The sequence below is a fragment of the Salmo salar genome, chromosome ssa23, assembly GCF_905237065.1.
Source record: "Salmo salar chromosome ssa23, Ssal_v3.1, whole genome shotgun sequence".
NCBI classification, from domain to species: domain Eukaryota; kingdom Metazoa; phylum Chordata; class Actinopteri; order Salmoniformes; family Salmonidae; genus Salmo; species Salmo salar.
Window position 1 is genome coordinate 20,009,187 of NC_059464.1, and position 15,167 is coordinate 20,024,353.

Genomic DNA, 15,167 nt, shown 5'->3' on the forward strand with positions numbered 1-15,167 from the left:
GGCTATTAACCTGTTGGGGCTACAGGTTAGCAATGAACCCCGAGACGGGATTGCTAACAAGGCTGGAAATTCAAAACATCAAAAATCTAATAATTTAAATTTCTCAAACAATCAACTATTTTACACAATTTAAAAGATAAACATCTCCTTAATCTAACCACATTGTTCGATTTTCAAAGAGGCTTTACGGCAAAAGCATAAAGTTAGATTATGTTAGGACAGTACATAGCCACAAAAGTACAAACATCCAGTTTCAATTCAAGGTCAGGTGTCACCAAAAGCAGAAACCAGCTAAAATTATGCACCAACCTTTGACAATCTCCATCAGATGACACTCCTAGGACATTATGTTATACAATACATGCATTTTTTGTTCAAGTTCATATTTATATCCAAAAACAGCATTTTACAGTAGCGTGAAATTCAGATTTCTTTCTTCTCTGAAATGCTTCCAGTGAACATAACAAAATTACTATTCGAAAACATTGGTAAATTATAATATTGTCATTCAAAGAATAATATATTATCATCTCGTAATTGCTACCGAATGGCCAGATCTCAAAATAACTTTACTGGGAAATCACATTTTGCAATAAACGGGGTGCTATGCTAAGAACAATAAGCTATGCTATACAGTTAGCATCATCTAATATCGATAATAACATTGTAAATATCCCCTTACCTTTGACTATCTCCATCAGAAGGCACTGCCAGGAATCCCAGGTCCAGAACAAATGTGGTTTCTTTTGACAAAGTTCATAATTTATGTCCAAATAACACCAAGTAGTTAGCGTTCATTATGCTCCCACAAAACGTGGTGGGGGGGGGTGTAAAATCACGCCGAAAAGCTAAAAAAACCTAGTAAATAATCTATTTACGTTCGTTCAAACATGTCAAACGTTGTTTAGCATTAATCTTTTGGTCCATTTTTAACGTTAAACATCAGTAATATTTTCACACAACCTATCCTATGTCTAGATAAACAATTATGACAAACTCACGCTTCTCAGATTTATGCGCATCTAGTGGAAGCCGTAGGAGTTGCGAAATGAATCCTTTCTCACTATGGTATCTATAAAACAATGACACTAAATAGTACAGTCACAAAATTCACATTTTTTTTGGATCTATTTTTCACAGGTTTTTGCCTGCAATATGAGTTTTGTTATACTTACAGACACCATTCAAACTGTTTTAGAAAATTCAGAGTGTTTTCTATCCGAATGTTAATAATATGCATATCCTAGCTTCTGAGTTGGTGTAGGAGGCAGTTAAAAATGGGCACATATTTTTTTCACAATTTCTCAATACTGCCCCCTAACCAGAATAATGGCCTAATATTGTTCCCTTCACATTTTATTTTATTAACTTAATATAAGTCCAGTGCCCCTGTGACAACAATTTTGGACCCCCTTGTGGCCCCCTAAATGTGGAGTATGAAATCATTTTTACATAACACATTTTTGCTATCGTTCTTTTTTTACATCCGTTATTAATGTAACTGGCCCCTCGAACAGTACAACTGTCCCCAGCTTGCCACCCCCCCCAGTTGAAATGGTCTAGAACCGCCGCTGTCTCCCAAACAAAATATATGATTGCATGCAAATAGCAAACTACAACACACACACATATATATATATGCAAAAGCATTAACCCCGTCCATCGTTGTGGGTACTGTATTTTATTGAGTGAGCCGCCCCTTATGTTTTCGCGAAACTCTCCCAAATCAAAGAACTACACGCCCCACCCGGCGCCAAAGTTGAGGCCCCGGATGTCTATCACGCCGGAAGAGAAGGAGGTCCTTTTCCCAGCCATCTTGTGGCATCATTTAGCGAAGTGTTCGCACCAAGCCTCGTAGAATCGGAGGAAAATCCTGCTGAAGGGGCGCCATCATGCCCGGACATATGCAAGAAGGTTTCGGCTGCGCCATAGCCAACCGATTCGACCAACTATTTGACGACGAGTCGGACCCGTTCGAGCTGTTGAAGGAGGCGGAGAACAAGAAGAAGGAGGCTCCTGTCCCTGGTGCCGCCAAGACCGCAGCCCAAGCCGCCAAGCTTCAGAAAAAGGAGTCCCAGAAAGATAGAAAGATGGTCCCTGCTGATAAGAAAGATGAGCCTCTGGCACCCGTGCCTCTGAAGAAAGATGGTAAGACTGTTTCCTGCAGTAAATGTCGGATTGGTCTGCAAAATCGCAGTTCTCTCAGCATTCATGTTAGCTAGCTAGCAATGGTTTCAAACCCTCCATGAGGTCGACATGATTCCTTTAGTGCGTCAGTTCAGATGGCAGCTAAAGTTGATAAGTTTATCGCATTCGTTGCAAAAAAATGTGTCACAACAGTGTGTGGTAGTCTGTGCCCCCTGATAACTTGCTGGTAAACTTGTTTTGCTGCCAATAAAACGCCTCTTAGGGGCCTTGTTTAGCCAGGATAATTAATTAGTTAATTAGCTAGCTAACGTTAGCTTACCAAAGTCAGTTGTTTGCCTAATGCCGGTTGATCAGTGTTGGATTGGTAACTACGTACTTGCTAAATGCACGATTGGCGAATTGTCAGTTTCGTGCAACTGAAATTGTTCACCTAACGTTAGCTAGCGAACCATGTATTTACACATTGGTGTAAGCCAACTTCCACAAGCGAAGCGATCGTACTAAAAAATGGTTTTAACTAGGCAAGTCAGTTAATAAATTCTTATTTACAATGACGGCCTACCAAAATGCCTCCTCCTGGTTACATTTGAGGGTCGTTTTTCTGACGAATTAACGTAGAACGTCTTTCGCTACCCGCATTATTAACCCGCGTCGTGACCAACCTCGTGGCTTGGGGTGTACAACCGCACCAACATGTTCTTGACTAGGCAGGGAATTGCGTCATCTTGCGTTGCGTATCGCGGTTGTGAATGAGAATATGGACGTTTGGTGTTTTTGTCAGATAACACAGCTTCACGAGCATGCTACTCAGTGGACACACAAGATAAGACTATATCAGTTGGACACACAACTTGTTACATGTACGTTCTCTTATTAGTGAGTACTCGTACGTTACTGGCCAACTTTAGACGGGTCTACACAATCTGAAAGTAAAATAGGAGGCCCCTGTATTGTGTTAGAACGTTCCATCCTACTTACACCAGTCAGAAACAAAGTCGAAAATGTAAACCCCAGAGAAGAGGAGACAGGTGCTTCAACGTGCATTCAGCTGCTGGGATGTAGGGGTGGGAGTCTATTTTGGTCAACAGTGGGAGGGACTTGTCAGACCATACTTAGGGCATGTTTCCATCTGCTAGTACTGGCATGGTGCATAATACAAAATTCAATGTTAGTTCATAGGTTTATAAAGAAGTTGACATTTTAATTGTATTCCTCATGTAACATGAATAAGCCCTTACATTCTAGTTCAGAAAGTCAGTCCTGCTCACTCTTTTGGAGACTGGTCGTGAGAAAAGCTCTCGATTTAATGACAGTAGTCACCAATTCACACCCCTGTTTTAGTTATTTTTTGCTAGCAAAGCTCTTGAGAAAATTGCCCATGTACTCCTTTTGTTTTTCAAAGAACCATAACCCTACATTTTCTCATAAGGGGATTAATAATTCCTATGCTCTGTCCTGCTCCAGGACCTGGTCCCAGGAGGATGGGTCGCAGGCCTGAGGGTCAGGGCCCAGCTGGTGGACCGCCCCGTGAGTTCCAGGGCGAGGGCCGCCCCCCTACAGACAGACCCCCCCGGACTGACAGACGGCCACCACGCCGTTTCGAGAGGCCCCCCGGCGGAGAGGAGAAGCCTGGCGAGGGAGGAGAGTTCTCTGTGGAGAAGTGAGTACTGGGTAGAGCAGGGGTATATTCAGTTGGTACCAAACGGGAGATTTTTATTTTAAACCGGTACTAACCCTAACAATAACACGACTCAGATCTGTGTGTGTGTGTCTGTGTGCAGGCCTTTGTTCCATCCAAACGGTAACACATCTGATTTTACAAATAAACGTATATTAGTCCTCATTTAAGACTTTGATACCCACACTGGCACTCTAATGTAGGACAGTACAGTTCTTTCCTTTTAAAATGGACACTAACCAGGCCTTTATTGTGTAAACAAAAACAACCCCCTTATTCCTTTTGACAGGACTATTTCCCCTCAGGCTGTCAGAGGTAACCCAACCACATCTTAATTATGGGGTCCACTTCACTACTGTTCAGCAGCAGAGAAAGACTCCACCTTCACTGATAATTCCTCAGCTTTGCCTTGTCACTTAGCTTAACCTGTTACAGCACAGCAGGGTGTGTAGGAAAAGGGTGGTGGTAACATAGAGATATATAAACCCTGTTTGAATGCATTTCAAATATGTCCCTCCTTCCTTTGTGGAAAGAGTTGCTGGTCTATCATGAATAGCCTGTTTTTTTTTGGGGGGGGCTCGCAATCCAACAATGACTACTCTAGAGAAGCACAAGGGTTTTTAAAGTATTCCAACAGTGCCTAACGCAGGGCTCTACAGTGTGACCATTTTACTAACATATGTGCCTAAATATTTTGCTATGGGCCCTGGAATTTTATTTTAGGCAGTGCGTCTAGAAAATGAAAGATTCAAGCTTTATTCCCTCAAATGTTTTTATTGTGCCCTGGAATTTCCTTGTCTGCCTATATTTTTCAACTTAAGCTCCCGTATTTAAAAAAAAAAAAAAAGGTATAATTGTCAGCGTAGAGCCCTGCCTAAGGAAAGATAAGTTATGTTTTCTATAATACTGTTTCAGTGTAGTTCACAGTATTGGTCATATATAATCCATTGTGTTTTGGGTCATGCACTGGGGTCTGTTCGTTGGGATGTAACAGTACAGATAACATGTCGGCTCTATTCATTACATTTCTATCTGCAACTTTCTGAATGTTTTAACCTCAATGAATACACATCAACTGTTTAGGCAGGCTGCTGATTGTTCTGGTTCCTTGTCTGTCTCCCCAGGCCCATTGGGGAAAGGTCGATGAGAGGACGTGGTGGTGGCGGCAGGGGCCGGGGATTGGGCAGCAGGGGCCGAGGCATGGGCAGGAGCGACGGCTTCGATGCCCGAGGAAAGCGTGAATTTGACAGACACAGCGGCAACGATCGATCGTAAGTCTTCTGTGTCATGTTGTGAATTATGTAGCTAGCTAACTCAAGGATGAATAAGTCGTATCTCATTATTAGGCCTATTTCCTGCACGAATGGAGAATCTCGGTTCTAAAGTGCTTTTTAGTCCAGGGCTGGGAAACACGGGGTCAACTGGTGGCCACTAGATTATTACCAGCTGATCTCTTCTTAAGCCATCAACATGAGCTAAAGACACCTGCATAGCTGATCTCAATCATCATCCGCCACCGATTTACCTCTATATAACGCAGATATCGTGGTTCTTTTAGTTGTGATTGCAACCAACACTATTTCGCCCTCTGGTGGGTATTCTCATCGGAAAATGTTTAATCTCGCTAGTTAACCAGACTATGGGTGATTTCTGTTTTACAATCATTCTGTACAACTGAAATAAAATATTTCCTTGTTTACCATGGCAAATCTACTGTGCCAAGTTACCCGACACGCTGTATGAATGGAAAACTAATGTTGATGGTTTAGCCTACTCTTATTTTATTCATTTCCAATTTATGTAATCAATTAAATACAACCGTCTTTAAAATAACATTTTCTCATATGGCCATTTCTTATCAAGATGGGGGGGGGGTGTTTATCCCTGGACTGTCCAGATTTGAAATGTGTAACTAAATCAAGTAAATCTTGATTGAGTTATCTATTTCTTTATCAAATGAAAATGTAGTCTATAAAGTCTTGAATGGCATATAATAATTTGCCATTTTAGGGTGAAGCGTATGAATGAAACATAGGCCGCAGGGTATTTTTTTTTTTTACCATTCATCAGCCTTGGTTTCCAATGCTCCTGATAGGTCAGTTTCATTGGGGGCGGGGAGTAGATAATCTAGACCAGCTGTCTGGTATCATAATCACTTGACATGGTAACAACAAGTGATCAACTGATCTGCTGTTTTATCCTTGTTTATTTTTTTTATTGCAATCCAGCTTAGTTTAGCCCGCAGGCGCATGTAATCTCCCGCTAGTAGTGGTTCCGCCTGTTGGTTGCGTTCAAGCCACGGTTTCCCGAACTCAGATTAACACTAATCCTGGACTAAAAATACATTTCAATGGAGATTCTCCCTTGAGCTTGCTTTGTAGTCCAGGACTACGCTTAATCTGTATCTGGGGAACTGGCCCTAGAAGTATAAGAACTACTTATTTAACGTTTTCCCATCCAGGTTTGTCTCATTTGAAATAAACTGATTTTTTTGCTGGAGAGACTATTGAAGTGAAGGTGTGAGCTAAAGCCCAGACGTTGTTTCAGCAGCCAGAAAGGTGAGGAGAAGCGTGGAGGAAGTGGATCTCACAACTGGGGCACCGTCAAGGATGAGATGGGGTGAGTTGCACTGCCGACCTAGCACAACACACCCTCTCAGTAGACTTTTTCTAAAAGACAGACTTTGTCTAAAAACCTCAAGGAAGAGTTTTGATTTAACTTGTGTGGTTGTGTGTAAACTGAAGTCAACATGTTGAGTCAAGACACCTAGTCTCTATATTGTCCTGGTAGCATCACCTTTCAGCATATTGAATGTATGAGAATGAGTGATGTGGATGGGAATGCCGCGCAGCCACACAGGGCTGTTCAGCTGGTGTTAATGTACAGGTGGAGCTAAGCTGATGTGGACACACTCAGGTGAAGCTAAATTCGTTTTTTCCCTCTCCACAGCGAGCTTGACCAATCAAACGTGACCGAGGAGACCCCTGAGGGAGAGGAGCATCTGCCCGCCGACTCTGAGAATAAGTGAGTTGATAGGGCTGAGCCGTCTACCACATCTCCCTCTTCTCCCCAAAGTGTGCACTTGTTCTCTCCTCAGGGATTTAACAGTGTGGGCTGGATGGCTTTTCCTCCATATTTTTTTATCTCCAGCCAGTTGCGTGTCCTGACAGTTCTGTTTTCTAATCTGTCTGTTGTAGGGAGAACGAGGTTGGTGAACCTAAGGAAGTGGAACCCAAGGAGATGACTCTGGATGAATGGAAGGCCCAGCAGGACAAGGAGAAAACCAAGGTGGAGTTCAACATCCGCAAGGCCAACGAGGGAGCCGACAGCCAGTGGAAGAAAGGATACGTGCTGCACAAGTCCAAGGACGTGAGTGGACTGTCAAAACCACAAAACTGACTTGGCCTTCGTTTTGTTTTCCATAACCTCCTAATTCAATTTTCTTCCCTCTTTCTGTCCAATAAAGGAGAAGAAAGATGATACTCTGATTGAAGCTGCAGTGGAGGCTGAGGGAGTCGCCCCTAAGGTGAGTATCACATCTGACAGACGCTCACAAGGTCTCTCCTCGCACCCACAAACATGTACGTCAAGATGACTGAATGTGACTGACTTGTGTGCCGGAAACAAATGTTCAGTCATTGACGATGCTCTCCTCCCGTCCCGTCTTTCAGACAGAGGATGATCACCACTTCCGGAAGCCGGCCAATGACATCACTGCCCAGTTGGAGATAAACTTTGGGGACCTGGGCCGCCCCAGCCGTGGTCGTGGTGGACCCCGTGGTGGCAGGGGGGGCCGTGGGCGCGGGGAGGGCAGAGGAGAGTTCCGAGGAGAGTTCCGCGAGCGTGAGCCCAGAGAGCCCCGTGAGCGTGATGGTGGAGCCCCCACCAGGCCGGCCCGCGGAGGCCGGACTGACAAGGTATGGACGACTAATCCTACACTGAGCAAAAATATGAACGTAACATGCAACAATTTCAAATATATTACTGGGTTACAGTTCATATAAGGAAATGAGTCAATTGAAATAAATTCATTAGGCCCTAATCTATGTATTTCAAATAATTGAGAATACAGATATTCATCTGTTGGTCACAGATACATTAAAAAAAAAGTACATGCCACCTGCCTGATTGAGTTAACTAGGATTCATCCCAGAAGATAACACACTTCACACATTTTGTGTACAAATTTGTTTATCCCTGTTTGTGAGCATTTCTCCTTTGCCAAGATAATCCATCCACCTGACAGGTGTGGCATTCAAGAAGCCGATTAAACAGCATTATCATTACACAGGTGCACCTTGTGCTGGGGACAATAAAAGGCCACTCTAAAATGTGCCGTTTTGTCACACAACACAATGCCACAGATGTCTTATGTTTTGAGGGTGTGTGCAATTGGCATACTGACTGCAGGAATGTCCACCAGAACTGTTACCAGAGAATTGAATGTTCATTTCTCTACTATAAGCCACCTGCAATGATGTTTTAGAGAATTTGGCAGTATGTCCCACCGGCCTCACAACCGCACACCATGTGTATGGTTTCTTGTGGGCGAGCGATCTACTGATGTGAACAGTGTGCCCCATGGTGTGGTTATGGTATGGGCAGGCATAAGCTATGGACAACAAACACAATTGCATTTGATCAGTTGTCAATTTGAATACACAAAAATACCGCAACGAGATCCTGAGGCCCATTTCTCTTATGCATTACAGATGCCTTATCTGTATTCCCAGTTATGGGAAGTCCATCGATTTCTAGTGCATCATTTATTTCAATTGACTGATTTCCTTATGAATTGTAACTCAGTAAAATCTTTAATTCATATTGTGTTCATCTTTTTGTTTATTATTACTAATGGTCTGTTATGGCAAGAATTTATGGGATTTAAAGTTGAGAGAATTTGGATTGTTTAAGTACAACAGATATGGTCATAATTTCACTGAGCAGACATAAACAATCTTGTTCCTTCTTGTTTTCCTAACCCTCCTCCCAGCCGAGCGGGGTGATCGTGCCCAACGTGGACGACCCCGAGGCCTTCCCGGCCCTGGCCTAAGATGGAGTGGCTGCCCGTTAGGCCCCCAGGAGCCCCAGGCAGACCCCTAGGCCCCTCTACGAGGCTTGCATGTTTCTGGATCCTTCAGCAAAAATTATATGGTGGAGAAGACTGTCATGGCCCATGACACTTGCATCTGAGGACTGAATTTTACCCGTTTTATTAAAAAGAAAATAAGGAAAAAAAACAGATGGAAGAAGAAAAAAGAAATAAAAAAGAAAAGGACTTCTTGCTACTTCCGGAGCAAATTATTGGTAGAGGTTTTGTACTTAGAAACAAGGTAGCAGGGATGTTTTCATACAGTATTTTTTTCAGAGATTATGCGTTCTTCATTAATACTTTTTTTGTATTGCTGCTTGAAAATACGCATTTCCAAATATAAGGTATGAGAAAGTTGTAATTTGAGCTTGTGGTGTCCCATAGCTTGCTTTGCTATATGATCACTTCAAACCAGGCTGTACAAGGATGGAACCCAAGCCAACTAGCTCTTACCATACTGGGTATTTCTGAAGAGGTTACTGTATCATCGCTCAGTGACATTTCAAGGACTTTGCTTTAGTTTGCAGTTTTGTGTATTATTTTTTTTAAAGTAAGGCCTAGACCTCTATGATATAGGCCTGGAAAAGAAAAATAAATTTATGGTAAGATATCTTGGGGTGAGATATTATTTCTGATGGTGCGGATAGGGACATGCCTTGGATCGTTGATCTCCATTTTAACTATTTAAGTGTAGATACACTTAACACTTTTAAAGTGGAGCCTAAATCAGTTGTTTATTAAAATGTATTTTGTATAGAAAAGAGTTTCCAAAGGACTCGATAGCAGGGGGAAGGAATACTTCAATGGTTTAAAATGTATCCGTCTGACATATTTAGCTCGTTGCTCTATAGGTGAACCGATCCCCCTGTACGGTTTCATTTAACCCCTCTTGAGCTGCGTCTCAATGACACAGTGGCTTCCTCCTTGTTTCCTCCATCTGCACTGATGTGAAAACAGATTTGCCACATCAGTTCAGCTCTGAGGTAAGGAAAAAAACAGGAAGCCACTGAGACTTGTGATGCAGCTAAGATCCTTTGGAAGCCCTCAGACCTTCTCACACTGTTTACACACCATTCCAGGGCTGCATTCAGCAGTGCACCACATTGTGCAACGTTCAGATAGAAATGCATTGTATAGAACAGACAGTGAGGAGTCGTGTCATCTCCACTCATGGCATTTATCTGCAACGCTCTGTACATCGCACCCTGCTGAACGGGGCCCAGTATACTGATAACAATGTGAACCTGCTCCTGCAGTATTTCCTGTGGTGGTTGAAGATCCTCCATTTTGATTTTCCCTCTGGCTCCCTACTGCATAATTGCTCTGAAAGAAATACAATTGTGTGTGGGTCAGCCTAGTGTTCTACAGATGTGTGAATCCTAACCCTGCCATTATAGACCTCCGTCGGTAAATAAAGATGGTCGATTCATTTTTGCATTGTGTTGACTTCAACTTCGCCACGTACATAAATACAGAATCACATATACACAAAAAGCTGCATTCTTTCATGATTAAATAAATTCACAGATTAAGGTTCAATTGTGTGGCAAAGGTACAATAAGAGTCAGGACTTTTTCTGAATTTTTTTTTTGTGTAGTCTGGATATTAATATATCCAATGCTGTTTAATGGTGCACTGGTTCCTGAGTATAGTATAATTAAGAAATGTAACTTTTAAGGGCCGATTGCGTGAATTCTGAGGACAGACTGTTTAGCTCCCCAACCATGTAATTTAGCTTTTAAATTCTGTAGTCGACTACAGCCTGGAACAAAAACATGCATCCACACTGGCCTTCACAAGACAATATTCTCAAAATGTGATGAGTCTGAGTAAAACCTTATAGAAGAATAGTGCCCTTCAGTGGACATTTGGAGTATTACTTCCAGATAGGGCTCATCTCCCATTTGAACATGGATGACACTGCATAGAATCACTGGCAGACTTACTATTGGGCTGAAGAGGTAATTAATTGCCTTAGGCCTCACATCAAGGGTTCACTTGAGCTGGGCTTGAGAAAATGTAAATGCTCTTCTCCTGGCATAATAGAAAAATCCCCATCAAAGTCTTCTGTTAAAGCTAGAGATATGTTTTTTGCATGGGCTGCATCGCAATACGTCGATTTCGGCCTTCCACATCTGAAGTGTTTGTCAGACCTTGAAAAGCGTTCTACTCACGAAAACGTCTGTACAGTGCGAACGGTTTGGCATACAAATTAATATGACTGATCTGTGGAAAGGGAGTACAACCCCCCCCCCCCCCCCAAGTGTCACAGGACTCGTCTGAAGGTAACCCGGTACCTGGCTGAAAAATGTATGCCAGTGAATAGGGCATTTCCACGTCAAAGGTAATTTCACAGTAGAAAAATCGACATTGCGATGCAGCCCATGCAAAAAACATATCTCTAGCTTTAACAGAAGACTTTGATGGGTATTTTCCTATTATGCCAGGAGAAGAGCATTTTCATTTTCTCAAGCCTAGCTCAAGTGAACCCTTTTTTCTTAAAAAAAACATCTCGGATATAGGACAGACACTTAAAAACATTTTTCCTTTTGACTGGTTTTCCCATGTATGAATCTGTTATGAAATAAGCTAATAGCAGTAAGGCCAAAAAATGTTTTATACCTACAGTGATCCTAAAAATGTAATTATCCTTGGTAGGACTATATTAAAACAATTCCATATGTTGGCTTAGTAGTAGTCTCGTGTTGCCATACCTCCAAAATCACATCATTGTCACGCCTCCCTTGAAGGTCTGGAGAATGATGTATTGCAGTGGAGAGTAAAGTTTCCTAATGACAAGTCTTTCACATGGAGTAATAAGGCTTGCTCCAGACAATCACACAGATTTTTGGCTGGTGTCTAAATGTTTTGATAAACTGGGTATTTCTGTTAACATCCTTGCCACTCCCCTTACTGATCATAGAGCTATTTAAATTGACATTAAACTTTTTATCTCTGATAATGGCCTTGGCAGAGCATTCTACTGGAAGCTTAATAGCTCTATATTAAAACATGAGTTGGTCAAGATGTAGATAAACAATTTAATTACACACTTTTGGAACAAAGCTATAAATGACAATTCATACAGTAATAACTGGGAGCTTTTTAAATATGAGGTTGGAAAATATTTAAGAAGATATGGGTGTATTCTTGCCAAGACAAGGAGAGCTGAAGAAGAAAGTGTAATTACAAAGGTCACCTATCTTGTTCAATAGTCTCTCTTGAAAGTCTCTCAGAGGAGGACAAATCTGTTCTGTTTGAGCTGCAAAACAAGTTGTATATGTATAAATATGTATAAACTGAATGCAGAGGGAGCCTTTCTCAGATCTAGGAAGAAGTGGTAAGAGGAGGGTGAACAAAATTCAGGTTAGAAAAATACCACTAAAAATAATGCCATTCAACAATTTAATATTAATGATCTCATCACAGATGATCCCAAATTAATCTCTAACTTTAGTTGCAACTTCTACAGGAATTTATATAGTTATAAGTATTGTGAGGTTTCCTCAACTCTTTTCTTTGACTCTGGGGGGTGTGAAATCAATTGGGGAGGCTGAGAGGGAACAGTGTAATGACCCTATTGTAGTTGAAGAGATCATTTATTCTATTGAACACCTTAAAAAGAATAAGTCTCCTGGGACTGATGGTATATCTGCTGAGTTTTACAAAACTTTTTCTCAACAGTTGGCCCCATTTGTTAGAGGTCTTTTCTGAAAGCATTGTAAATAATGCTCTCCCTCCCAGTTTGACTCAAGGTCTGATTACATTAATACCTAAGCCCAAGAAAGACTTGCTACCACTCGATAATTGGCATCCAATCTGTCTGCTCAATAATGACTACAAAATATTTGCCTCTATATTTGCAAAAAGAATGAAGGCAGTATTGGACTCAATTATAGAAGAGACCCAATCTGGCTTCATGAGGAATTGACATATATATAATAATATCCGACTGGTGTTAGACCTTATTGACTATTCTGATTTAATCTTCAAAGATAGTTTTGTATTCTTAGACTTTTATAAAGCCTACGATACAGTGGAACATGAGTTTCTATTTCTCTCCCTTGAGAAATTTGGTTTTGGGGAATTATTTTGTAGTACTATTAAAACTCTTTATATGAATGGGTACAGTTCAATTAAATTAAAGCATGGCACTTCTCCTAGATTTGATTTGAAATTGGGCAAGGTTGCCCAATTTTGCCTTACCTCTTCCTGCTTGCAACTCAACTTCTTACAAGTTCTGTTAAATCCAGTGATATAAAAGGGATCTCTATTGCTGACAGAGATATTATCATAAGTCAACTTGCAGATGACACAACCCTCTTTTTGAAAGATGCTGACCAGATTCCTAGAGCAGTCGGTGTGATAAATATATTTTCCAAAGCATCTGGTCTTTGCCTAAACCTTAATAAGTGTCATTGTTTGCTGTTAAAGACTGTGTGAAACCCTCTATATGCAATATTCCAGGCAAGGAAAAAGTAATATACCTTGGGATTACCATATCTAAGGATCAACAGGAAAGACGCTCATAAAATGTTATACCTATTATTGAAAAAAACTAAAAGAAGTTGAACCATTGGTTGAAGAGGGATTTATCCTTGAAAGGTTGAGTATTGCTTTCTAAAGCTGAAGGTATCTCCAGACTTACTTATGCAGCCCAGTCCCTATATCTTGACAACAAAATAGGTAAAGCGGTTGACCAGGTGCTTTTCAACTTAATTTGGAAAAATCGTACACATTATATTAGGAAATCTGTCGTTATGAACTCATATGAATATGGTGGTCTCAATTTTTTTTAGATTTTCCTACTTTGAATAATACTTTTAAGAGAAATTGGGCTAAACATTTTAAAGGATCCTACTTCAATTTGGAATTTCATCCCTCATTATATCTTCTCCTGTTTTGGTGGCCTCAATTTTATGTTTCTTTGTAAAAAATTATCTGCTTTTCATAGACAAGTATTCTTAGCGTGGTCGTTAATATATAAACATAATTTTTCCCCGCATAGGTATTTCATTTGGAACAATAAGGACATTTTGTATAGAAACAAGTCTTTATTTTTTAAGAACTGGTTCAATAGTCATATCCTACTGGTGAGTCAACTATTTAATGCAGAAGGATTGTTACTCAATTCTGAGGAATTCTTTATCTCGTTACAATATCCCTGTAACACCTAGAGAGTTCGCCATAGTCTTTGATGCTATTCCATCTGGAACTCTCATGTTATTTAGAGGTGTAACCAGACCTCACCTTCTTGACCTATCCTCGCTTAATCCAGTTGACTCTCCAATAGGGAAAATATGTTTCTCCTTGCTCCCTCAGAACAACAGATCTATACGTGCTTTATTTGAAAGGGATATTGTATCCATTCCTTATGTCACAAGTTACTGGAATACATTGGTCACTAATATCTGTTGGAAAAAAGTCTGGTTATTACCACACAAACACTTGCTTGTTAACAAGGTCAAAGAGGTCTCTTTCAGAATGATCCATAAGTATTACCCTGCGAATCATTACCTGAAGAAACTCAAAAAAGACATTAACATTGATTGTACTTTTTGTGTTGAGCATCCATTTTTCACATTTATTTTGGCATTGTCTACATGTAAAACAATTATGGAAAGATATTCAGTTTTATAATTGTTAATATTCTTGATGACTTTTGTTTTTTTTATGGGAGAATGTGCTGCTCGGTAAATTACCTCATAAATCGAATTGTGCTAATGGAAAAATGTCATATTCATAAATGGAAATTCACTAATAAAAAAACAATCTTCGGACTCACCTTAAGCATCTCCAATCCAAAATTAAATCTAGAATCGGGCTTCCTATTTCGCAACAAAGCATCCTTCACTCATGCTGCCGATCCTTGACTTCGGCAATGCCATTTACAAAATCGCCTCCAACACTCTACTCAGAAAATTGGATGCTGATTTCTGATTTTCTAAATTTAGAATTTCAATAGCTCCTTGGTCATGAGACCTAATGACTTCAAATAAGGTTCAGAATGTCCACTCAGTGGGCCTACACATTGCACACCCTTTAGTTTGTCAATTTTCATCTCATGATTTTACATACATTTTTCAAAATGTAGAATTTCAATAGCTCCTTGGTCATGTGACCTAGTGACCTCAATCAGAGTTCAGAATGTCCACTGACTATGCCTTCATATCGCACACTCTGATGTTTGTCTACTTTCATCTCATGCTATTAGACTTAAATCTGTAAGCTTTACAGGCCATCTACACC

At 40.7% G+C, this 15,167-nt stretch overlaps 1 protein-coding gene across 4 annotated transcripts; it reads left to right on the forward strand.

Annotated features, from left to right (window-relative positions):
• The first annotated feature begins 1,777 nt into the window (after positions 1–1,777).
• LOC106584137 (plasminogen activator inhibitor 1 RNA-binding protein) lies at positions 1,778–10,348 on the forward strand. Of its 4 annotated transcripts, none has more exons than XM_045706464.1 (9): positions 1,778–2,148; positions 3,613–3,808; positions 4,951–5,097; positions 6,374–6,445; positions 6,776–6,850; positions 7,021–7,195; positions 7,293–7,352; positions 7,498–7,743; positions 8,820–10,348. In XM_045706464.1, exons 1-9 carry the CDS (start codon positions 1,893–1,895, stop codon positions 8,877–8,879), a joined length of 1,287 nt encoding a protein of 428 aa, XP_045562420.1. In that variant the 5' UTR covers positions 1,778–1,892; the 3' UTR covers positions 8,880–10,348. The 4 variants fall into 4 exon arrangements, with proteins under 4 accessions (XP_045562420.1, XP_014024522.1, XP_014024521.1 ...); XM_014169047.2 differs by having other exon boundaries at positions 1,779–2,148; positions 6,377–6,445; XM_014169046.2 differs by having other exon boundaries at positions 1,780–2,148; positions 7,024–7,195.
• The last annotated feature ends 4,819 nt before the right edge of the window (positions 10,349–15,167 follow it).